Source organism: Chrysemys picta, chromosome 6 (assembly GCF_011386835.1).
Source record: "Chrysemys picta bellii isolate R12L10 chromosome 6, ASM1138683v2, whole genome shotgun sequence".
NCBI classification, from domain to species: domain Eukaryota; kingdom Metazoa; phylum Chordata; order Testudines; family Emydidae; genus Chrysemys; species Chrysemys picta.
This window is the reverse complement of record NC_088796.1, coordinates 41,268,094-41,293,097: the sequence shown is the minus strand read 5'-3', so window position 1 is coordinate 41,293,097 and position 25,004 is coordinate 41,268,094. Positions and strand designations below refer to the sequence as shown.

Below are 25,004 nucleotides of genomic sequence, written 5' to 3'. Positions count from 1 at the left end.
AAGCAGTACTAAGCTGCCGTTTAAAAGAGACAGGGCCCAGCTGATTTTTAGCCTTTGTATTTCTGATAACCTTAGATGATTAAACTTTACATCTTACTCTTCATTATTCTGTTTACTTACTTTGTACACTTCATTCATTCAGTTTGAACAAGCAAACTGACAGCTCACTTTCACTTTCTGGTGCTCATGTATTATTTGCTTTTTAGACTCGGCTCATTAAAAGTGCCTGTTTAAATTTTTAGGTGCTTGTACATTTTTCTTCCAAATTGCATTAGACCAGCCTCCTCCAAAAACTTCTCAGTTCCTTGCAGCTAAAGTCCTGTTCCCTCAAGCCATATTCAGCTTACCCACTTGAGGAAAGGCTGTGAGAATAAATAGGTCTTGTGGAGTTATCTGAAATTCAGCAAACTCAATCTCTGTCAGACCTAGGGCTGCAGTGAGGATGCAAGGCTGAAAATATCCTGCCACACCAGCTTCCTCCCATTTAAACTGGGAGGGGCTGCTGCTTCAAGCAACACCACATGAGGAGAGAGGTGGTTTCTACAGTAGCCAGGACCATTTTAATAGTTCACATTATTGGCAACAAAAGTGCGAATCACTCTGGCAAGGACCCATTCCCTCCCCACCCCCAAAATGGCAGCCTTCCTGCCCAGTGCACATCAAATTAAAGCAGTATTGGTAGCTACTGCTACCTGGACAAAATTCTCTCAAGAGCTTATTCCTGGAGTAACAGAGTTCTTCCAGTTGTTTTTCCTAGTGATCAAGTATTTCAGTTGTCTCATCTGAGGTTAATTTCAGCCAGATGGCTCAATACAAGCCACAATCCTGGCTAGTCACCACATAAATGCAGATCAGAGACTCTTTGGGTGAAGTGAAGTCCACTTGTGGAGCTGGTTATTATCAGCATAATGGAGCCTATGTTACCTCACATTCTCCCAATCGCCTCACCTACACATGCACAAAATGGGTAGCAGAATACATCTCTGAAACTCCACATCAGATTGTCTTTAGGCTAGAAGAGCAATTGACACAAATTGCCTACTGGCATCTTTTGGAAGGAAAGGAGCAGAGTCATGCAAGAGCAGCTTTATTTACTAATGTTAGTGTCTGCAGGTGAGTCAACAATAGTTCTCATCAAAGGCAGCTGATGGATCTAAAGACTCACCATAGACACATCTCCATCTATCATCAGAACAGAATTCAAATAGTAAAAGCTATAACACCATGATTATCATTTTAATACAGATCATCCTAGTCATGCTTGCTTTTGCCTTCATTTACATAACATAGCTTCAGCTATCATAAAACTTGATGTTTTCTGATGAGTGCTGCCTGCCAGTTATTTTTCACTTGTTGATTTACAAAAAACTGTTTAACACAGGGGACAGCAGTTTGCACAACAGATACAACAGCAGAATCCAGAGCTCATAGAACAACTGAGAAATCATGTCCGGAGCAGATCTTTCAGTGGCAGCACTGAAGAGCATTCCTGATTTAAAGGAGGCATGTGGTTGTAGAACTAGAAATGTGAATGGTATATAATCCCAAAATGCACACAGTAGCTAGTAGCAAATGCATCATTGTAACTATTCTGCTTGGACATGAAACAGAAAATCCTTTGTGTCTGTTTGTTAAACAAGAATAAATCTGTTAAGCAGATCTGTTGCACACACGTTTGAACATATCATGTATATATAGTGAATCCTTTATAAATATATATATTAAATACATTGACTTATTAAATTCCCGTATATAAAAATGATCATGTTCAGGCTTTTCAAATTAATGAACACTATCTATTAATGGATGTTAAAACTTGCCATCTCTTTTAAAGAGAGACTACTTACTATGCACCAAGGCTGTGCATTGGAGCGATCTACAGGGCTGCTGCGGGGGGAAGTGAGTCTAATGCTTTAATGGGTGCTGGTATGCCTGCATAGAAATTTAGTTTTTAAAATTACATTGTAAAAGGCCTATTGTTCAGTAGCAAAGGTTTGCATGGCTCTGCTGCTTACCAGATCTGCTATGAATCAATAGATCTGACCAGCACTCTGCTTCTTGTGATGAGCCTATGGGGGTGATGGGAGTGCAATGTGAATTTAAAACATGTGCTGGAGGGTCAGTCCTGTGACTTTGTAGCACAGAGTCCCTGGCCCAGGGTTGGTTGAGAGGCTTTTGCTATCAGCATCACATGCCTTTCAACTTTACCTGGTGGGAAGAAGGTGGGTAGTAGAGCCTAGGGATGATTAAGAGTTGCACGTACAGAGAGGATGATAAAACTGTGCTAGGAGGAAGATGTGCAGCAATCAGAGGAAGAGACAAGGCCAAGGGAGAAGGAAAGAGGAATTTCTACTGCTATATATATCCCTAATCATCTTAGTAGCCCTGGAGGTCTCCATTATGGCACTAATAGCATAGGCATGGAAGGTTGTGCTTCATTCTTGTGTGTATACAGTATACAACATGAGTTTAAGAATTCTTAACTGTGATTAGTTAAACTGGTCACACACCTGCACAAGTCATTAGCACTGAAAACTTAGGTAATTCGAACAAATAAATCAATATGTACCACAGTGTGGTAAATCACTGGCTTAGGGAAAAAAACACAGTTAAGGATTTTTGAAGTTTAATTATGTAACTTGTATATTTTAAATAAGTGATTAATGGTGAAAGGGCCATGAAATAGTTCTTCCAGTTTGTGTTCCTCTTCCCAGCTCTCCTAACCTGACACTTTCAGACCTCCTTGCTTTTCTGTATTTTTTCTTTTTTAATATTTTTGTAACCTGTTTCCCTTGTTTGCTGTTCATGCCATCTACTGCTGCTGGATACACTTAGGCTTGGTCTATTCCAGTGTTTCTCAACGACTGGTCCAGGAACCTGCGCCAGTCCCTGAGATCTCCCTGCCACAGTTTAGGAAGGCAGCAAGCTGGTCCCTGGTATCAAAGAGGTTGTGAAACACTGGTCTATACTAACTTTTGACAGTATAACTACGTCACTCAGGGCTGTGAAAATCCATACTCCTGAGCAATGCACTTATACCGACCTAACCTCTGGGGTAGACAGCACTAGATTTACATAGCTACCGCTTCTCAGGAAGGTGGAATGCCTGTGCTGACAGGGGAAGCTCTCTCGCACATGTAGTGTCTTCGCTAAGTGCTAGAGAGAAGACATTGTGCAGAATGTAAGCGAGAGCAGAATTTGGAACTAAGGCAGAAGCGCCTTTCTGAATTTGGTAATGGGAGGGTAAAAATTCCCAATTTTGTCAGGCTGTATATATTGCACGGGGGGAAATTTGCAGACATGAAAATCAGACTAACATCCATTGCATAAGACACTTTATATTTTATTCATTAAATAACTCTTACATGGCATTAGATTATTAGCTTTATTTTTTCTAAAAAGACTGCTATTTATAATTGCACTGCATGATCATTAATGTACTCTGGGGTGCATTGGAGACATTAGGCAAACACCCCTAAGCTCTAAATTGAATCAGTGCTATTCTGTTTTATTGGCTGACCACATGGAAAGAAGTGTTTACACTGGCTGTGTCTGCCTTCGGGAGAGGCGGGGGGGACTAACTTATGTATGTACTTTTTTCAGTTGTAGTTCAGGTAACTAATATTTGCCTTCAGGCAGATTATTGTTTTTACAAAAAAAAAGAAAGATTATTGCTTTTTATAAAGAAAACTGATAAATGATTAAGCCCCAAACAATATAGTTACATTAGGAATCTACATATGCAGAAATCATTTGGCAGATTTTTTCCATAATGCACTCTTTAAACAGACCATTTACACAGTGTATTCTCCGCTATACTTTACCCTTCCACATTTTCAGCAACTCCAAGGTCAATTCCAGATTTTTGCACTAAATTTAATAAAGGAAACAAAACAAACATAAAACAGTGGGGCTTTACAGAAGCTAAGGATGTGACCCAGTATATTTACCCTTGTGTTGTGACAATCTTCACTTAATATTTTAGTTTTCTCTTACCCTCTCCTACTAAAAAGTCTTTTGTAGCTGAGTGTCTTTAATGATTAAGTATAATAATCCTAAACTATACTCTTCTGTATAACAATTATATAAACAAAGGTTGGCTGTAAGGGTTCAAAACAGCCACTCTTTCTGCTTGTAGTTATATGTACATGCAGCTACTGAGTATTCTGCAGATGTCTGTGTTCTGGTAGAGCCAGCCCTGTCAAAGTGCTCTGGAGTAGTTATCACTAATGCTATGAACTGTACTCTTGGAACCATGCTTATTAGAAGTCGTAACTTCCATTTCACTTACCACACTGTTAAGAATGTGAGTCTTATTCCAGTATCTGTAACAAGAATGCTTGTTTTTAGATTTTTGATGACATTACCTAATGCAGGAACATGCCACAATTGACAATAGAAAACTTGTAACTGCCTATTACATTTTGCATATGAGCAGATGGGTCTTTATAGCTTAATAAAAAAATAGAAATTCCCTAATGGACAGTAGCTGTCATTAACTACTCTTTCTATTTAAGTCCAGGAAGAGTTTTCATTTATGCTAAAATGTATTTTGCCACTCTACAGGCTACATTGTTCACAATGTCATGACTTGTTTTAATCAGTGGTTGAAGAGAGCCCTTGGGTACTTTGAACTTTGAAAACAATTCAGACTGATAAGTGGTAAACCATGATCTAAACAAATATTGCTTTCATTTTAGACTAACTGCAGTTTATCAGTGAACTAAATAAATAATTATGCATTTAAAATTTGTTTGGTTTTCTATCATTACTGGTGCAGCAGCAAATTCATGTGGTAAGCAGTGGAAAAGGGGGAAATATCTTGTAAAATGAAGAGTTTACTTTATTCACACACTTAAAAGATATGAATTTCAAAAAAACAGGTTTGTGTGGAAATGTTTTATTTTCATCTGTTTGATGTCCCTCTTGAAAAATACAACTAAAGTTGTACTTCAGCACACAGCACCAAACTTAAGCATTTTCTTTTGCTAAAATGCAATTTTGGGTTTTTCTTGAAGGGAGAGGGTAGCCATATAGTTACATCTCCTTAAACTTGTGACAGATCAATTTGAAGGTACTTAGGTTCTATTTTTTTTGGGGGGGTGGGGGCAGTAGTTTTTGTTTCTCTTATTACTCCATTGAACTCTGTGGATTACGTGAGGCCACGTTGCCCTCTAACTAGCTGAAGTTTAGAAGGAACATAAGGTTATTTCTGTAGCTGCTATTCTTTAGCTTTTGCTCAACTGATAGATGCATGTTGATTATTTATTGGGGGAATTTTAAAATATTGTGTGCAGAATTCCCCCAGGAGTACAACATGCAGAGTGAAGATAGGCTGTGCTGTTCATGCATACATGGCAATTTAGCTACTTTAGGAGTAAGCTATCAATCAAGCATATATTGATTAAAACAGCTCTGAAAGAAAAAGTTTAGCTTGGCCAGTACCACTCGCTCTCAATTTAGTAATCTGGTCATGATCTATCCCATATATTTAAAAAAACCCTCTCCACTAAAGGGGAAAAAAAAAAAGATGATAATATTGGAAAGTCTAAAATAAACATTTCAAACTAGGCAAGATTGCTGTGTGATAACCCTGAGGGAAAGTGTGAAAAGCCAGAGAGAAGGACTTTTCTTTATTTAGTAATAGTCTTGAAAATAACTTGGAAGTAGGAACCGGCCACTTTGGGTAAGCGTGAAATTATCAACCTACATAAGGCCATGGGGAAAAATACGTTTACTGTGTGAATACAAAAAATGTTTTCACAATCTATTACAAAAAATACGGACCCCCCCACCCAACAATTCATTCTAATTGTGTATCAGGTAATTGCCAAGAGTATTCAGTGACAGGGGCCGGAGGATGCTGCAGGGAGCTCTCTAAGGATTCGGGTTGGTGTGTGTCTATCACTATCCTGCACAGAGAGGGGAGGTGTGCAGAGTGCTTGTGTGTGACAGGAGGTGTTGGTTTCAGGGAGCTGAGTTACGGCAGGCAGTAGACAAAACTGCTACTTGCTAAGGGCAGGTAGTGAAGAGGTGCCTCACAATCCTGGGTACCCAGGGGGAGCATCACAGTAGTGAGCAGGGAATCTGGGAAAGAGATTGGAGCCATGGGATGCTTGCATGGTGGAGTGCAAGTCCAAATCCTCAAGTCCCTGACAGAAGGGTGAAAATGAGAACTGAATTCTAATTAAAAAAAAACAAACCCAACAAACCTTGCCATTAGAGGTTAGTCCCTCCATGTTAACGCAGCTCTGCAATCAGTGCCACAATGGGCACCCCTTTAAAGCCAATGGTGAAGTGGATAATAACTTCCTTCTTATGATGGCTGCATATTCAATACAATAGTGCAAGAAATCCTGACAGCTGCATTTTCAGACTTTAAAGATTTTATTTTCAAATAATAGATAAAATATGTGTAGTTATCTCTTTAAAACATATTTTAAAACATTCCAAAAATACTCACAGAAGACACAAATAAATAAACATACTTATATTGTTTGCAGATGTTTTAAACATGATTTTGCCATCAGTCAGATGTAAAATTTAGGAAGTTGGTCCAAGAAACCCCAGGGGAAATGTTAAAAGGATTTTTCTTCAATGTTCTTTTACTTTTGAAGAAATTACACAGACTTGTGCAATATCATCATATTCGTATGTTCTCTTCAAAAACGTGTCCATTAGTCTTAAGCCAGAGACACTCTAATGGGAAAAAGAGGTGTACAAATTTTAGTAAGTAGATGAGAATAAGTTTTGCACTACTGTGACCATAAAATAGCCCATATATCATAGTTATGTTATGTTGTCTCTTACTTGTAGTCCCTGTACTGAAGACAATAGTGTAAGTGCAAGATGGAGGGATGAACTGGGGTGTAGCTTTCCAAGCTGTCTTCCTGAAACTCCACACCAGTGGATGGAATTAGTATTGCACATTTCCAAAACCAGATCCATAGTTCTTTCACTGCTAGATGAAAGCAAACAATAAGGAAAAAACCTAGTTCTTTACCATTCAAGAAAGACTGCAGAAGTACAATAGCTTGATGATTCTGAGAGCACTCATTAGAAACTCCTGATATGAATGGTTTATTACTGAAGTTAGGATGATCTATTACAAGCCACTAAGTCTCAAAAGTTAGTTACATATTAATTTGTTTTCATAGAATCATAGATTTTAAGGTCAGAAGGGACCATTATGATCATCTAGTCTGACCTCCTGCACAACGCAGGCCACAATATCTCACCCATCCACTCCTGTATCAAACCTGTGTCTGAGCCATTGAAGTCCTCAAATCATGGTTTAAAGACTTCAAGATGCAGAGAATCTTCCAGCAAATGACCCATGCCCCACGCTGCAGAAGGTGGCAAAAAACCTCCAGGGCCTCTGCCAATCTGCCCTGGAGGAAAATTCCTTCCCGACCCAAATATGGCAATCAGCTAAACCCTGAGCATGTGGGTAAGACTCACCAGCCAGACACCCAGGAAAGAATTCTCTGTAGTAACTCAGATCCCACCCCATCTAACATCCCATCACAAGCCATTGGGCATATTTACCGCTAATAGTCAAAGACCAATTAATTGCCAAAATTAGGCTATCCCATTATACCATCCTCTCCATAAACTTATCAAGCTTAGTCTTGAAGCCAGATATGTCTTTTCTCCCCACTACTACCCTTGGAAGGCTGTTCCAGAACTTCACTCCTCTGATGGTTAGAAACCTTCATCTAATTTCAAGTCTAAACTTCCTGATGGTCAGTTTATAACTATTTGTTCTTGTATCCACATTGGTACTGAGCTTAAAGAATTCCTCTCCCTTCCTGGTATTTATTCCTCTGATATATTTATAGAGAGCAATCATATCTCCCCTCAGCCTTCTTTTGGTTAGGCTAAACAAGCCAAGCTCTTTGAGTCTCCTTTCATAAGACAGGTTTTCTATTCCTCGGATCATCCTAGTAGCCCTTCTCTGTACCTGTTCCAGTTTGAATTCATCCTTCTTAAACATGGGAGACCAGAACTGCACACAGTATTCCAGATAAGGTCTCACCAGTGCCTTCTATAACGGTACTAACACCTCCTTATCTCTACTGGAAATACCTCCTCTGATGCATCCCAAGACCGCATTAGCTTTTTTCACAGCAATATCACATTGGCTGCTCATAGTCATTCTGTGATCAACCAATACTCTGAGGTCCTCCTCCTCCATTACTTCCAACTGATGCATTCCCAGTTTATAACAATAATTCTTGTTATTAATCCCTAAATGCATGATCTTGTACTTTTCACTATTAAATTTCATCCATTACTATTACTCCAGTTTACAAGGTCATCCAGATCTTCCTGTATGATATCCCGGTCCTTCTCTGTATTGGCAATACCTCCCAGCTTCGTGTCATCTGCAAATTTTATTAGTACACTCCCACTTTTTGTGCAAAGGTCAGTAATAAAAAGATTAAATAAGATTGGTCCCAAAACCGATCCCCGAGGAACTCCACTAGTAACCTCCCTCCAGCCTGACAGTTCACCTTTCAGTACAACCCGTTGTAGTCTCCCCTTCAACCAGTTCCTTATCCACCTTTCCATTTTCATATTGATCCCCATCTTTTCCAATTTAGCTAATAATTCCCCATGTGGAATCGTATCAAATGCCTTAATGAAATCGAGGTAGATTAGATCCACGACATTTCCTTTGTCTAAAAAATCTGGTACCTTCTCAAAGAAGGAGATCAGGTTGGTTTGGCACGATCTACCTTTTGTAAAACAATGTTGCATTTTGTCCCAATTACCACTGACCTCAATGTTCTTAACTACTTTCTCTTTCAAAATTTTTTCCAAGACCTTGCATACTACAGATGTCAAACTAACAGGCCTGGAGTTGCCTGGATCACTTTTTTTCCCTTTCTTAAAGATAGGAACTACGTTAGCAATTCTCCAGTCATACGGTACAACCCTTGAGTTTACAGATTCATTAAAAATTCTTGCTAATGGGCTTGCAATTTCATGTGCCAGTTCCTTTAATATTCTTGGATGAAGATTATCTGGGCCCCCGATTTAGTCACATTAAGCTGTTCGAGTTTGGCTTCTACCTCAGATGTGGTAATATCTACCTCCATATCCTCATTCCCATTTGTCATCCTACCATTATCCCTAAACTCCTCATTAGCCTCATTAAAGACTGAGGCAAAATATTTGTTTAGATATTGGGCCATGCCTAGATTATCCTTAACCTCCACTCCATCCTCCGTGTTTAGCGGTCCCACTTCTTCTTTCTTGGTTTTAAACAATGTAAACATTGTTTAAACATTCTTAAAATGTAAGAATTGTACAGTGAGATGGTAGTCATGCTGGAATACCATATCACTTACACGTGGGACAAGAACAAGAAGACTACCAAAAAAGGCAAATGCAGAATAATTGCTTTCCTTTACTTCCCGGCCTCATCTACAGCTGAGAATTACATTATTTTTGGTACTTTTACAATCCTACTGTAGTATGACTATTAAAAGTCATGTCAAGTGCCAACTTAATATTCAAGACTTGGATAGATTTAATTTTTTAAAAAACATTAAGACAATGCTTCTGGGGGGTTGCAGGGTAAGTGACAGTTAAAGTTGACACTGAAGGTATCCTTTATTCTTATGGAAATTAGTTGAAGTAGTTTAACTTAGTGCTTACATTTATGCTAATAGCATAAGATGTTTTGTAACTTAACACTTGTATCCACATTAATATACAAGATTGCAGTTACACAGACTTCCATCACAGAATTTTGGCAACATCCAAAGCCATTCCAGTATCACCACCACCTTTGGTGGAATTATAGCTTTATGATCACTTTAATTTACTCTAATATAAATATATTTCAAACAACAAAGGGTAACAATATGAGGTATTACTATATATCTATACAGATCTATATCTACAAAGATGCATGTTTAAAATTTACTTTAGCAGCAAGCACTAAAGAAACCAAACTTCCCGGATCAAAAAAGCTCAAAAACCAATTGATATTACCTGCAATTTGTTATTTTACACGTAATGTCAAAAGGCTCTTCCAGATTTACAGTATCTGGTATTGTCTCCAAAGAAAGTCTTACATCACCATAGCCTGGGGCCTGCAGAGGTACAAGAATAGTTAGCTTTTCAAGTCGTTGGTAACAAAGCTCAAGTACTGTATTGAACCTTCTTTTAGTCTAGTCTAACAAATTTAAACTAAGGCCATGTCTACACTTACAAGCTTACAACAGCACAACTGTATCAATACAGCTGTGCCGCTGTAAAAGGGCTTGTGTAGCCACGTTATACTAATGGGAGAGAGGTCTCCTGTCAACATAATAAAACCAGCTCAACTAGTGGCGGTAGCTATGTCAGCGGAAGAACGTCTCCTGCTGATGTAGTACTGTACACATGAGCACTTACGCTGGCAATAAACTTATGTCGTTCTGGGGCTGTTTTTTCATACCCCTGAGCGACAAAGGTTTTGCTGACATAAGTGCTAGTGTAGACACAGCTTAAGAAACAGAAAGAAAAACAAATAAATTTATCACAAGTTAAGATGGGTGAAAGACTCACAGGAAAAATAAGATCTGAATTTTGTGTTTTCCAATTTCTTAATTTAAGTTTCGAATGTGAGCCACATTTCACTCTCCGAGGGTGATAAAATCTTACTTGTGCTCAAAAGCAAGCGACAGTGTGGATAATGGAAATATACGTTTCCCCGCACTATCCCACTAATACATCTCATCCTTGACAGAGTTATCAATTCTATGGGTGAGACAATAATTCAATCTCTATATCCTTTGTCTGTAGAACCTCTACTAGGACTGCCAAAAATATTGCTAGTAACTGCCAGCTAGGGTGGCATTTGATGTCAACACATGTCCACTATAATTTGAATTGAGACTCAAGTCATTTTACGTAGCTCACTGATTAGCCATCATATGGCAGAGGCTTTGGTTACTACCAGCTTGAATTCAAGCCAGCAAACGAGATAAAGAGTTCTATGTTCTATTTCCAAAAGCCTTAACTATCCATTCCCACCTGCCTTTTTTCTTTCTTCCCTCTCCTGAGTCTCATTGAGATGAAGCACTTAAATACTAGGGTAGTGGTGGTATGTTTATTATAAGTTTTCCTGTATGAAATGTAACTTTTCATATGGCATCCTTCAGCAAATATCACAGAACACTTTACAAAGAAGTGATGCAAAAAGATAATGATTGATAGAGTGGGGAATACATACTTGCTGGCAGGCTGAAAGGCATATATAACGGAGAGAAATATGATTAATTTTTAAAAGCGTAGATGTGCAAGAAAAGCCTGTCTTGAACACACTAAAGTGAGTAGAGAAGTACTAAACTCATTTGAAGAGCTGAAACAGTTGCTTAAGTGAGAATTCCAGATCAATAGAGCAGCTATAAAAATGGCAACCTCTAACTTATGGGATTTGAGGGGAAGAGACATAAGAGGCAAACACAGGAGACGCAGGGTAAAATGGGCCAAATAGGCCATGTTTTTAGTTGGATTGGGAGATAGGAATCCAGTCAAGGTGAGGAAGAATGGAAAGGATCTGATCCCATTTCATAATGGAGAGGGTAGTTTGGCCATAGTATTTGTCACAAACCAAGGAGTAGTTAGTGCTACCTAGTGGCCATAGCAGAATCAGAGGGCAGGAGGTATGGTCAGGAGGCAAGCCAATGATCAGAGTCAGGAATTAGGAATGAAGAATTCACAGGAAGGCAGAGTCCAGGGCTGGAGTGGAGCAGGCAAGGGGTAGAGAAAGGGTTAGGTAGGAAGCAGGTCTGGAACACACTGAGCAGCCATTGTACTGCTGTTGCTAAGGGCTTTAATGATCATCTGTTGGTTCTTCTGACCAATCAGGTAGCATAGTCACTTAGTGAGGGCTTATTGGGTCCACTCCAGCTCATCCAGTTGCTAGCCCCAAATCAGCTGAGTTCCTGACAGTATTCTAGACTCTCTCAAGACTAGGGATTAAGAAAAACAGCAGTGCCATTCAGCAGTAGAATGTTAAGGTCTAGCAGCACCTTACAGAATTAAGACTGTAGGACAGATAGAGCTGATGAGCCAGAGGAGAGATGGAGATCACATGCACAAAGCAATATCTAACGTTGAAGCTAACAATTAGACATTCCAGAATGAGAAGAGGCCAAAAGTGAAGCCCTGAGATACCACGTCATATCCGAATTCGTGTTATACCGGGTCGCGTTATATCGGGGTAGAGGTATATCTTTGAAATAGCTAAGTGTAGAAAACTCCTCCCAGCTCTCATTAGAAAGAGGGCTACTGTGAACCACTGTTTTACAACAATGACAAACTAGAAGTGAACCCATTTCTGAAATTTAGAGATTCATTATATAGTCAGCTTCGGTTTCCATATGCCCAATGAAGAGGAAACAGGCGTACCATTGGCTTTTCAAGCATCAGCAGCTGGAGTTAAGCTACTGGAGATAATCAAATTACCAAAGTAAGCGTCCAATGAGGAAGGGGACAGAATGAAAGAACTCTGATTGTAGATGGGAAAAGTCTGTTTTAAAGGGGAAAGAGGAATTAGCGATAAGGTAGGCTGAAGATGGAAGAGTTGGTTGACAAAGGACAGGAAGTTATAAGCAAGCAGGCTAGAGGTTCATCAGTATACCTATGAAGTCCTAGTGATGAAAATAATGCTGACATCGACAAAATCCAGGCATACTAGATGAAAGGTGCTTACAGAGGGAACCATTTCCAGTTGGACTGGGGGGAGGTGGGAAGGTGGAAGGAAGAGATGCTTGATGTAAGCATACATACAAGTAAAAAGGAAAAGAACTGTCAGTAATTCAATATGAATTTCCAAGTGATTCTCAGAGTGGCAATTCTGCATTTCATTGATTCCATATCAGACGTACTGTTTACAATGAGACCAGATAGGTGAGGTAATATCTTCTATTGGACCACCTTCTGGTGGTGGAAGGTAAAGCTTTCGAGTACCTTAAGAGCTCTGTGAACCTCAAAAGCTTACACCTGCCAGTAACAGAAGATATTACCTCATCTACCTTGTCTCTCTCAGATCTTGGGGCCAAGACAGCTACACCACCACTGCAATAAAACTGGTTACAAAGAGACTTTTTTTCCTGACTGCTAGTTCTGGAAGTGCAGCCTGGGATGCAATTGTCAAGTTGGTATGTGGGAAAGGAAGAACCCATCACCATCAATAAAGGTGCTGCTACAAGCCAAATTTAACTCTTTGTGATGCCTAGTAAAGACAGTGGGGTTGCACAGTTGACCGATTGGCCCTGTAATAAGAACTTGTAAGCAACTGTTGATGAGCCACAAGAAGGAAGAATAGATTTCATTCATTTTTGCAGTGTTGGCTCTGCAAGGCTAAGAAGAGTAAAATATAAAAACTATTTTCTTTAGAATAGTTCATTATGTTCTGCTTAAGAAAGCAGATGAGTCCAAATGCACAAAAGGAGCAGATCTGTGGGATAAAAGAGGAGCCATATTTAAAGACACTCCTTTTGAGACAAGAACTGCACTTCAATACGTTGGCAAACTCCAATCAAGGAACTAATTTTTCTTTATTCTCTGGTACTTTGGTAAGTTAAATGCTTTACTCTTGCAATTCTAAATTTATGATCCATTAAGTTATGTGGTTCAATGTCTCAAAAATGGACATGTTGCTATGCAAAGTAAAACATCAAGCAAGCTGAAAGGAATTTTGCCTCTCATACACCAACAAAAGTCAGGAAAACCAGCATTTTTGTTCAGCTACGCTACCTTCGGAAACATGGTTTTTCCACACTCCACAGAGCAAGTCTTTGCTGAAAATTTACACTACATAGTTTTCCAAAATGTGTGTGAAGTATAAAGACACTTGTTGAATACAGAATAAGTTCAGCTAGCAGGCAGGCACTGTGAACTACTTTCTTTCCTGTCACGGTTTAAGTATTCAATTTAGCATTCAGTTATCTTGAAAATGGATTTTCTGATTGTAAAAGACGTACCATTCTTTGGAGCTGGCTGGTCTGCAACCTTCCCCGTTCACCTAAATTTGTTTTCCATACGATGTCTAGTTTTCCAATTACTGTTACACCTTTAATCACTCCAGCTTTCTCTGCAAATTCCTGCTTGGGTTTTAGGCAATATAAATACTGACGAGTATCCATAGGTTGTAAATACGTCCTTGAACCAAATGTAGAGACACTAGAAGAAATAACATTGTTCCTCAGTTTAAACTGTTACTTTCAACAGGATTCTTGATCTTAGCCTTAGCAATAATCCAATAAAATCCTATTTACTTTGTGTGTGGTTTCTTATTCAAAGATGAAAGATGCCTACAGAAAGCCGTTCTACAGAAACATGGAAAATAAGCTAAGCAGAGACAGTGACCATGCCAAACAAGGAAACACAAAGCATACAGAGCAGAATTCAGGATCAAGGAACTAATTTAAAATATTTGAAGTATAATAACCATGAGAAGGGTATTTCCATGTGGGGAAAAAGCTGTCCTGGGAAAGTCAGTTTTGCTAAATTATAGCTTGGATTGTCCATTAGTTTCTAGCCTAAATCATAGTCTTCTGGTGACACTGTGTTTTTTTTTTTAACAGGGTTATCTAATTTAGACAAGGTTTGTACACAACTTTGAAAAAGTAAAGCACTATGAAAGTTTTAAGTATCATTTTAGACCAGTGTATTAGAACATCAGCTTCATTTTAAGTTCAAACAAACAGCTGTAGCACTGCCTCATTTATCACAGATATCAAGTAAGAGAGATGATTTGCACTATATTCAGCCTGGGTTCGAGGTGGGTGGGAGAGGGAGAGAGGTAAATAAGAGCGTGGCAACATAATGTGCAAAAATATAACTTCTATATTTCATCTAATAATATTTGTCCTAATAATTTGAGAAAGGCGTTCTATGTACAGGAATGGAGCAGATCTCAAAACCTTAACTAAGTATATGATCATGGGAAATGGTGATATTTGTACAAAGAGCAACAGGGAAGCCTGCTTTGTCTTTAAATCTGTTTAAAATTAATATAAACAGACAAAAGCGGAATGTGAATAAATATTCTAAATATCAGTAGTATTTCTAGCCAAAACATTTATGTTAAAAAAAATAATAAAGTTTAATGAGGCTTCCTCTACTCCCTTGTGGAAAAAAACACTTCAGTGTGTGAATAAGCAAGGAACTCTACAGATGACATGTCAGCCAAACTGACTCTCTTCCAACAATACTAAGGTCTGTTGAAAGGTTTTATAGTGAAAGGGAAAAGGATAATAATCTATTTTAGGAAACTGGATTCACTCACTGCTTACACAGTACTGATAGTGTTCAAAGTTGCATTAAAAATAATCCGCATACCTGGTCACTTTAATAACCTAGCAGTTCAATTCTATAGCCTAGAGCAACATGCTGTAATATTAATAAATTCAAGAGCAAATTAGGCTAAACACCATCCAGTAGCACCAAAGAATTGAATTGGTAATAGCACTCCCTTTCTCAAAAACTTCCTGCAATGTTACTGGAACTGGTTGCTCTACCAGAGGCTGAGCTATCTTCCAACCAGAAGGAACAGGTATTTTAGCCGAGGAAGACCTATTCAAGTTGGTGAAAGCTGATGGCTTTCATCAATAGTCCAAGGACAGCTAGGTTTAAGAACTGTATACTAAAAACCTAGCACTGGCAATTCTTCCTATCTTTTAGTATCACCACTTCATGCTGCTAGTGAAGAAACACATCACTGTCCCCACTCTCCTCCACCTGCAAAATCTCAGATGACTGTCTTTCTTTGCATTGATCCTTAGTCCCCTCCTCTCTGCCATTGCCACTAGCCTTGATACCCCATTATTTTGCTCTTCCATGCTGTACCTACACACTAATGCCCTTCCTGAGCTGGTCTGCTATACCATTTAGATGCCATACTATAACACTGCTCAACTGGAGGAGCCTGATCCAGAAGTGGAGAGCAAGAGTGCATCTGGTGGGTTACATCATACTGTTTGAGAACTATTTAAAATCCAACAGCAGCTCAATCCCTACTCTTCTCTCTACTTCTGCTATCCTCTGTCCCCTCCCACCCAATCCCAGAGCATCTCTTCCACCCTCCCTGTCCTGCATGTAATTCTGCTCTAGGACAAGGGAAACAGTGCTGCATGGAGGGCTGGAGCAGGCTTTACAGTCCATAGGAACAATGCTTCCTCTGCCCTGGAGCTGAGCCCTGTATAGGCAAGGAGAAGTCCCACTTTACCCCACAGCAGCACCACAATCCCTACCTTACTTACATTTTTAGATCTGACACACAAAGTGACCAAAACGTCATCCATTATTCAAATCCCACAATCTTTTGCACCAGTAGGATTTTGGGATATGGTGAGTCACAGGATGATTTTTCAGTCATTTTGTGGTTCATGGACCAGAAAAGATTGAGAACTCCTGCTATCAGGTATATTAAAATAAATACTACATTTTTCTAGGGTCTTGCAGGGCCATTCTGCTGATCTACCTTGGCAGCTGGCTCTAGTGAGTCTTATTAGTTATAACTGAGACCTATAAAAGGGTTAAAGCGCTCTCAAAAGCAGACAGCAGTAGGGGCAAGGTCAAAGGTGTCCTGCAGGGAGAAATCCTAGGAAAAGGCAAGGTTAGAAAGAGCTCAGGCTAACGTTTGTGTTTAAGTAAACAATAAAGGAAACTCCAAGAAGGGAAGGGAGTAAACTTTCAACGCATCTAGTTTGTATTTATCATGTAAGGAGTAGGTTAGCAGCACCATCTGTTTTTAGTGTCTGAATACAAATACAACATTAAAAATAGCATCTATACAAAGAAAACTGTTGTACCCTTTCCCACTCCTAGCTCTACATGTCAGAGTAGGGGCTCAATTCTTTAGTTCCCCAAAGGAGAGTTGAGTACTGTCAACTGAGCTATAGACTACTAACATTAGGCTAATTTTATACTTTTATCTTAAGAAAATTTAATATAGTAGTTTGAGTCAAACAGGAGCTTCTCTCTGAATTTTTCCTTACCTTTCCCCAGTTTTGTTGACAGTATTTAGTTCGGCTACGTTGTACATAATAGATGGCTCTAATGAAACCTTCTCCATAAACATCGGAGAGGTTGTAATATTCTGAATCTGAGCTTCCAGAAATACTTCATCTGTCTGAAAAAGCAGAGGACCAAGTTTATAAAAATGTTACTAGGATTGTAAATAAAGTGCAGTGTCTTATTGTTTGAAAAATATTAAATCACAAATGTGATTAGTTCATGCCTGCAAATCAAAGCTACAGTGCAAGAAAAAAATCTCCATCCCAATACAATTAATGGGAGCAAAAGCATTAGTTAATTTATCTTGCCAAACAATGGATGTGGGATACTGTACTACATTCTATCACCTATTCTTTTAAAAGGTTTTGAATTATAACTTCTCAAGACCTTCAAGTCAGCAACAACTTTAGGTTTTATCTAAGATAATTTTTGAAGTTTTTGAAGTTAGGGAATTGCAATGCACATAAAAGACATGCCATGCCAAATTACTGGTGCATCAAGCTAAGTACAAGAAAAATAAATATTACAAGAATATTTAATACAGGTAGTTTATTTATTGAACTGAAATACAAGAGATTAGATATATGCTCTAAGCTTCTAGTATTACTTTAAAAGGACATTGATATGTACTAGCTACAAAGCAATCCAATCTCCTCCCTTGTTCAGCAACATCATACAACAGTTATTAACATTATGTAAATCCATCATATCATTGGCACTCTATCTCCAAAAATTCTATGAGAAACATCAGGTCTCCTTTAGTGTTCATGTCCAAGAGTGGTACATGTAAGGTATTCTAGAATGGAAATCAGCCTCCACACAGTTTCAACTGTGCGAGTTCAGATGGAGGTTTTCTGTCACCAAGGAAGGTTGGGTTTACCCTTCAGCATAGAAAACAAGGAACTGGGAGTGTGTGTATATTTATGGCTCCTCTAGAGTCCCACATAGGTGACAACACCTTGGAGTTCTAAAGTCTTAAGACTAAAATAATTGCTGGAAAGTCCAGGTTATCAGAGGCAGAAAGCATTGGGAGAACTGAAAAGAAATTCCTTTTGTAATTAGTTAAGGACCAATCCTGCACCAACTAAAGTCAATGGGACTTGCCGTTGATTTCAGCAGGAAATAATCTGGACCCCTTGTTAGGATTAGGGAAAGGGTACATATTTTCTCTCTTATGTTTACAGGGTTTTTTGTTTGTTTGTTTACTTTTCTGATTGTCTGCAAATAAGTTTCATTTTATGTTATGCAAATAGGTTCTTGCATGTAAATTAAAGCAGACAAAATGGGATAAACATTCTCCTATGATTTACCCTCAAAAGATGCTATATTAAAAGCAGAAGCATGGAAGGGCATTGGAGACCTCCATTATGTCCTAAAAATTTTAAAAATGCAAACTGAGGAATGGTAACAATATATGTACAATAATGAAAGCTCACCAAATCCACATGTTATGGACAGGTTCTACACGTGTGGGAGAAGGTGGAGAGGGATTCAAGTAAAATGCTGTCCTCTTAACTAACATTTCTCAATTAATATAGTGTGTGTGTGTCAATTTAAACTATCATCCAAGTATCTCTATGGACAAACTGTTACTGTTTGTTTCAAACAAATCCCATAAATCCATTGCTTAAAATCTCCATTTACCCAAATATCACATCAGTTATTTTTAATGCAGCAACCATCAGCAAAAATTTAGAAAGAGCTATGTTGAAGGGGAAAAGAAAAAAAGCAGCAGAATGAAAAAGCAAGTTAGTTTAATAAGGCCAAGGCGGATTAGTTTAATAATATGGTTAAATTCAAGTGCTTATAAAGGAATTCAATTCATTTTAACACAATGCATACCTTAACCCTTGAAGTAAAATAATACTGCAGAAATACCATACTAAATCATCACTGCATGCAATCAAAAGTTTGAAAGCATAGTTCTAACTAGCATGAAGGAGGATAGAAGACATTTGGTGCTCTCTCCTGAAACCCACTGTCTCCACCTGCTGCAAATAGGGAAGGATCTATTACAGCTTAACAAGAAGGTAATCTTGTAGCTGAATTTAGATATTGGAAACAGTTGATTACTACTGTTCTACATTCTCCCGAAAGTGAAAATGTAAAAAGGGATTAAACTCAGTTTCCCCAAACATGAAAGAAACCATTACAAATCTCTTTGTCTAGTTAAAAAATAAAATTAAAAAAAAAAGGAAGAGATAAATACATATGCCTGCTAAAATTATGGTAAAATAATTTGTAGAATGACCATTCCAAAAAAGTCTCAACTTTTGGCTTAAACAATGGGTATTAAAGAAAGAGCTAACATTTTTAAAGGATTATATATAGCTGCATATATTAAAAAAGAATGGATGTGAAAATATCAGTTAATTTTATGCAGAACATTGCTTTTCCATTATGTTTTTAAAATAAATAATCTTAACAGGAACAGAGACAAATAGAAGACACTTTAAAAAAGCATACATATTTATAAAAAATAAATAAAAATTACCACAGAACTGAGGTCACTCTAATGGGAAAATAAAAAAAAAAGACAGCATTAGAGAAATTAGGGTTAAATGTTAAAGAAAAAGGAGGATAACTAACTTTCAAACAAAATGCATTTCTGCATTTTCTGTTCCTTCTAAACAAGACAGCATTAGTGAGAGGAATGTAAATAAAAACAGATACAAACATATATGACAACTATATCTCTAACAAGGTACAAGTAGTATTGTTAAATAGTTAACTAGCATTGCTTATGATTATGCCTCTAATTTTTCTGAATGCTGAAGAACAAATCCAATATGGGATAGGTTCTGAGTATAAGGTGAGTGAGCTACAGATAAAGGTATGGTGGGATAAGCTAATGAAATCAAAGGTGGTTAGTCCTTTGGCAAGACTGAACTGGCCAAGTTTATCCCTAGTGTAAATCCATATTATGATTTTTTTCTGAGATGGATGATGATCCTTGTCATCTTTCCAGAAGAATGGAACTGTTCATATATATAAAGGCCAGGAAAAATGTGATATATGCTAGCAAAATACTCATTACCTACAGTTAGCAATGGCAAAACTCAGAATAGCAAGTTCCCAGGAAAAGCCTATTACTACAGACAGGTTCCTCAACAAGGCTAATTGCAACTGTAAGCTTTTTTTTTTTTTTTTTTTTTTAAAGGCCCAGTGCAGCAAATACTTAGGCAAGAGAGTACTTGTACTCAAATGACTGCAGGACCAGGATCCTTCAGGCCTGATCCAAAGCCCATGAGAACCTTTCCACTCACTTGACTGGGTGCTGGTTCAGGCCCTAAAATTCCAAGGGATAATGTCTTCCTATTCATTTATATAAGAAGTAACAAATCCTGGTTCTGATCCTGATTTGGGACTGTTGGTGCTACTGCAATACAAACAAAGACTTTACATATTACCTTTTCTCTTGTCTCAACAGGAAACATGTTGTTATAACTGTTATAACTTTTTATTGGAGAGTGGTAATCCAGTCTCTTTAGCAGGAGACCTTATGAATAGGTAATATTCCATTCGCAGTAGTCCTTGCAGTAATTTAGCAGGTTAGTCACCCTTTAAAACTTTTAATTACTAGACCTTATATACATATAAAATAACTTATTTGTAGCTCCCTCTTATACCCAAGGATCATTTTGCTTTCTTCACAATGAGAAGGCTTCAGATTTCATCCTTCCAACAACAATGTTGCTATTAATGTAATACTACATGGAACTTCCAACCAAAGAATTGCTTTTGATAGCTCTTCATTTTGATTTGGCTTTCCAATTATCACAAACAGCAGTGCTAATTATACTTTAATAAATGAAATTACAAACCAGACAAATCCATTAATTGTATTTGCTATGCAAACAAAATTCTTAATAAATTTGGACTTTTTATTCAAAGTTTTCTTATTGAAATTATTCCATTTATTCAGATAGATACAGCGTGGTGACATACTATGATAATAAAGCTGTCTGAATTCCTGGACAGATAGAACAGAATGTATTATAACAGCCTTGCAACACTCTTTAAAAATTTACCAGCTCAAGCACCAAATCTACTTGGCCACCTTTTACCGTGATTATGATGGATGGATGGATGGATGGATGGATGGATAATAGTGGAATGAGGGGGAAAAGGAAGATATTTCACTCACCTGTTAACATTTTCCCCCTTCCCCTAGACAAGTGGGCAAACAGAATTTTGGAAGGCTGTAATAGTTATACCATCATATGGTAATTCAGTATTTTTATTGCAGACCCATATTTTCAGCGATTTGTTAGTGGGCCTTAAAAATAACTGGTCCTAGCTAACACTTAATATAAGGGTTCAGATTTATGAAGTTTTTTATAGTCTCGTGTAATTCAGAAAAAAATACCTGCTCTTTAAAAATTTACTGTAGAGATTCGGTTTCCATTCTTCACGAGGGTATTTCAGGACAATAGGACATTCCACTTATGGAGTTAGATGACACTTTTGTTCACAGAGATCCATGGCTTACCCCTGTGCTCTTTCCAACTGGAATACTGCTACTGAAGCAATAGTAAATCCACGATACAAAGTAGAAGCATTTATTTTGCCCCCTGGAGAACTTTACTTTACTAATGGCACAAATATTTGCCTTGCAAGAGTATACTGTAAATACTCCTGTCACTGGAAATTAAAAGAAGATAATCCCAGTTCTCTGAAATAATCCATTTTACCCACTCAGATTCGGATACTGTTTAAATACCTCACTCCTAGAGAGTTTAGTCAAAGTAGAAGGACTCAGCCTTGCAAGATTAGATTAAATTTAATCATATACTTTAAGAAGACTTAAAACTTTAATTCAGTTTCAACTTTTTATACATCTTTTCTGAATTTTAATCTGAGTAAAAACCTAGTAATTAGTGTGCTATTCATTGGCAGCTCAGGGGAAACAGCCACAGACTTCCTGTGAGACCTTGGCAAGAAGACAATCTTTGTGCCTCAGGTGCCCATCTGTAAAACAGGAAGAATAATCCTTCCCTTCCCCTGCCATTTATCTGTCTTGTTTATTTAGACGGCCAGCTCTTTGGGACAAGGACTGTCTCTTAGTACGTGTATGTACAGTGCCTAGCACAATGTAGCCCTGATCTTGTTTGCAGCTTTTAGGTATCAGTGTGCATGATTACACCTCTAGAAAGTCTACAGTTTTCTTTAATCAAATCCACTCACAGTTCATATGAATAAATACATTTAAGGACTTTATATGTTAGCAAAATAGTTTAAATAAGTTTCATGCAGAGAGGGTTTTTTTTTTTATGTGTGCGCATGTGTGTGGGTGGGGGGGAAGGAATCTTCTCCAGCTCTGTGTATTTCAGTTCCTCCCACCCCCTTCCTTCATCCTATGCTTAGGTCCTAAAATGAATGAAGTAAGTATCTTCAACTTTATTCTTGTGGAATTTCCTTTCCATTGACTCCCCTCAGATTAGACCAGTGGTTCTCAACCAGGCGTACGTACCTCTGGTAATACACAAAGGTCTTCCAGGGGGGGTACATCAACTCATCTAGATATTTGCCTAGTTTTACAACAGGCTACATAAAAAGCACTAGTGAAGTCAGTGCAAACTAAAATTTCATACTGACAATGACTTGTTTATACTGCTCCATTTACTATACACCAAAATGTACGTATAATATTTATATTCTGATTGATTTATAATTATATGGTAAAAATGAGAAAGTAAGCAATTTTTTCCAGTAATAGTATGTAGTGACACTTTTGTATTTTTATGCCTGATTTTGTAAGCAAGTAGTTTTTAAGTGAAGTGTAACTTGGGGGTACGCAAGATAATTCAGACTCCTGAAAGGGGTACAGTAGTCTGGAAAGGTTGAGAGCCAATGGATGAGACAAGCACATTAGGTGGATGTTTCTGATGAAATGATCAGCAAAGAAATAGTTACTTTATTTAGTAACTCAAACATAATTTAACACCCACTTTGCAACAGAAGATCTTGAAACACTTTACAAGCATTAATTATCTGTACAACATTGCTTTGAGGATAGTACTAAATTCATGTCAGAGGTAGGGAATATTAAGAAGAAATTAAGTGACTTGCCCAACACCATACAGCAAATAAAGGGTAAAGCTGGGAACAGAAGCCAGATTTCCTGACTACATGTCTTGTATTCTATTCCTAAAGGTTACCACGGAAGATTAAATTCTGCAGAAAATGTAGAAAATACAAAAATCCACAGGGAAATCCCTAGCTGTACAGAATACACTGAAATTCCATTTGCAAAAAAGTTTCCAATGCCCATAAAGTCATAAATAAAAAAAGTAAAATCTTCTATAAGTCTCTAATTAAAAGCATCAAAATCTAAAAGTACATACAAATATGTAGCACTTATATAATGTCTTATATCTTTGAAGTGCTTTGTGCATGTACTTATTATATATTTGTGTCATTTATAAGACATTTACTTTCAGAAAAACCACGTTCGCATTAGAGCTAAACAAAATTTTCCTGAAGCCAGCCAAATTAGTACTTTGATACTGAGCACAATTAATCCTCTTTATGGCAGTTTAAACAGTACTCTCCCAGTCAGCCTTAAAATATTTATTACAAAACAGAAATACAGACAATTGTGATTGCAGTTATTAAACTTCGTAAGGAGAAAGCAGTATATGTGCATATTATTACTGGATCAAAAACAAACATATTCCTTAAATCTGAACTTATTTCTCCCCTTCTCACTCCAACATTGAAAATGGATGATGAAATGGACGTTCCATGTCTAGCTTGTTGTAACAAAAGGGTGAAATCAAAGTAAATTAGTCTTTTTTCATAGACGATATAAACAAGGCTGGAACAACTAGCACCTCAAGCTACTACATTTATTTAAAAGAAACTTTTCATATTTAACCTTAACACTATTTGCTATGCAGTAAGTAAAATTACACTTACCTCAGCATTATAGAACTTTGTTTTCACATCTAGTGGTTTGAGAACCTGATTGAAAAAAGAATACAGATTAAAGAGGGCTTTCTCAGATGCCATTATTAAAAAAAAGATACTGATTTAAACTGTTATTTCTTAGGTTCTTAAATATTGAGATATCTACTCAAATCATAAAAATGTTCTTGTTTCTGATCTAGCAGAAAAACAACATATGTTAATGTAATGCATAAGAGCTAGCTCCTAGGATTCTTCCAGTTAAGAGATGCAGCACTACTCTTGTGCACAATCGCTTCTTAGCTACATACTTCACTGCTTTGCTAAATGCATGAATAATTTGACAAGATGTTGGAAAATGCTTTCATATAAGAATAAGTCCTCTTACACTGGGAGAAAAAAATCTAGTTTATGCAGTTGATCAGTCTCTTTAAAATAATGATACATTCTTCTCCCCTATTCAAAAAATGTTTTTTTTGTTTTGAAGAAACAAAAATGTGTAAGATTTGCATAAAATTTCCCCCAGAGTTTTACAGGAAATGCAGCTTGCCTAGGAACTTAAATACTAAGTACAAACAAAGCAATGAAATATCAGCTGTATGCAATTAACTAATCAATTTCTGGCTCAGCCTTCTAATTTAAAAAACAACTGTTACATCTGCAGTGAAGATTATTAGAAACAAGCTAACGAGCATTTTAACCACATAAGATGAGCCATTATATACACAATCAGAAGAGACACTCCTCAATAAAGATACAAATTACTAGTGCCAAAACCCACAAATGTTATGTAAATTTCATATCAAACCATACACAGTTTGCTTGTGAAGTTATATTTCATCCTAGTTCACATCAGTTGATGAATTCAAGCATAGAATTTATATCTGCTCTCCAATTGAGGCCAAAGAGAGCAAGAAAAAGATTTACTTCTTTTACGCAGAGTTTTGAGAATTTTGTATTACATAAAATTATTGAAAAAACAACCAAAACTTTCAATTGATATAGTTGTAAAATTTTGTGATATTATAAAATCAGCTAGAAATCCCAGAATTTATTCAGAAAATGGTCAC

At 37.4% G+C, this 25,004-nt stretch overlaps 2 protein-coding genes across 6 annotated transcripts in view; one reads left to right on the top strand and one right to left on the bottom strand.

Moving 5' to 3' along the window:
- Positions 1-4,749, top strand: part of SGTB (small glutamine rich tetratricopeptide repeat co-chaperone beta) — a 37,983-nt gene extending 33,234 nt beyond the window's left edge. For both annotated transcript variants that reach the window (XM_005301001.4, XM_005301002.5), the window contains exon 11: positions 1,382-4,749. In XM_005301001.4, coding sequence (XP_005301058.1) covers positions 1,382-1,493 — 112 coding nt within the window. In that variant the 3' untranslated portion in view covers positions 1,494-4,749. The remainder of the gene's footprint in view (positions 1-1,381) is intronic.
- A 1,619-nt stretch (positions 4,750-6,368) lies between these two features.
- The window catches only part of TRAPPC13 (trafficking protein particle complex subunit 13), a 43,250-nt gene continuing 24,614 nt past the window's right edge, over positions 6,369-25,004 (bottom strand). The window contains exons 7-13 of one of the 4 annotated variants that reach the window (XM_005301003.5): positions 23,947-23,991; positions 19,520-19,537; positions 17,007-17,140; positions 13,989-14,187; positions 10,006-10,106; positions 6,811-6,961; positions 6,369-6,699 (exon numbers count right to left, since the gene is read on the bottom strand). In XM_005301003.5, coding sequence (XP_005301060.2) covers positions 6,595-6,699; positions 6,811-6,961; positions 10,006-10,106; positions 13,989-14,187; positions 17,007-17,140; positions 19,520-19,537; positions 23,947-23,991 — 753 coding nt within the window. In that variant the 3' untranslated portion in view covers positions 6,369-6,594. The remainder of the gene's footprint in view (positions 6,700-6,810; positions 6,962-10,005; positions 10,107-13,988; positions 14,188-17,006; positions 17,141-19,519; positions 19,538-23,946; positions 23,992-25,004) is intronic. The other 3 variants (XM_024107374.3, XM_005301006.5, XM_005301005.5) reach the window with 3 other exon arrangements.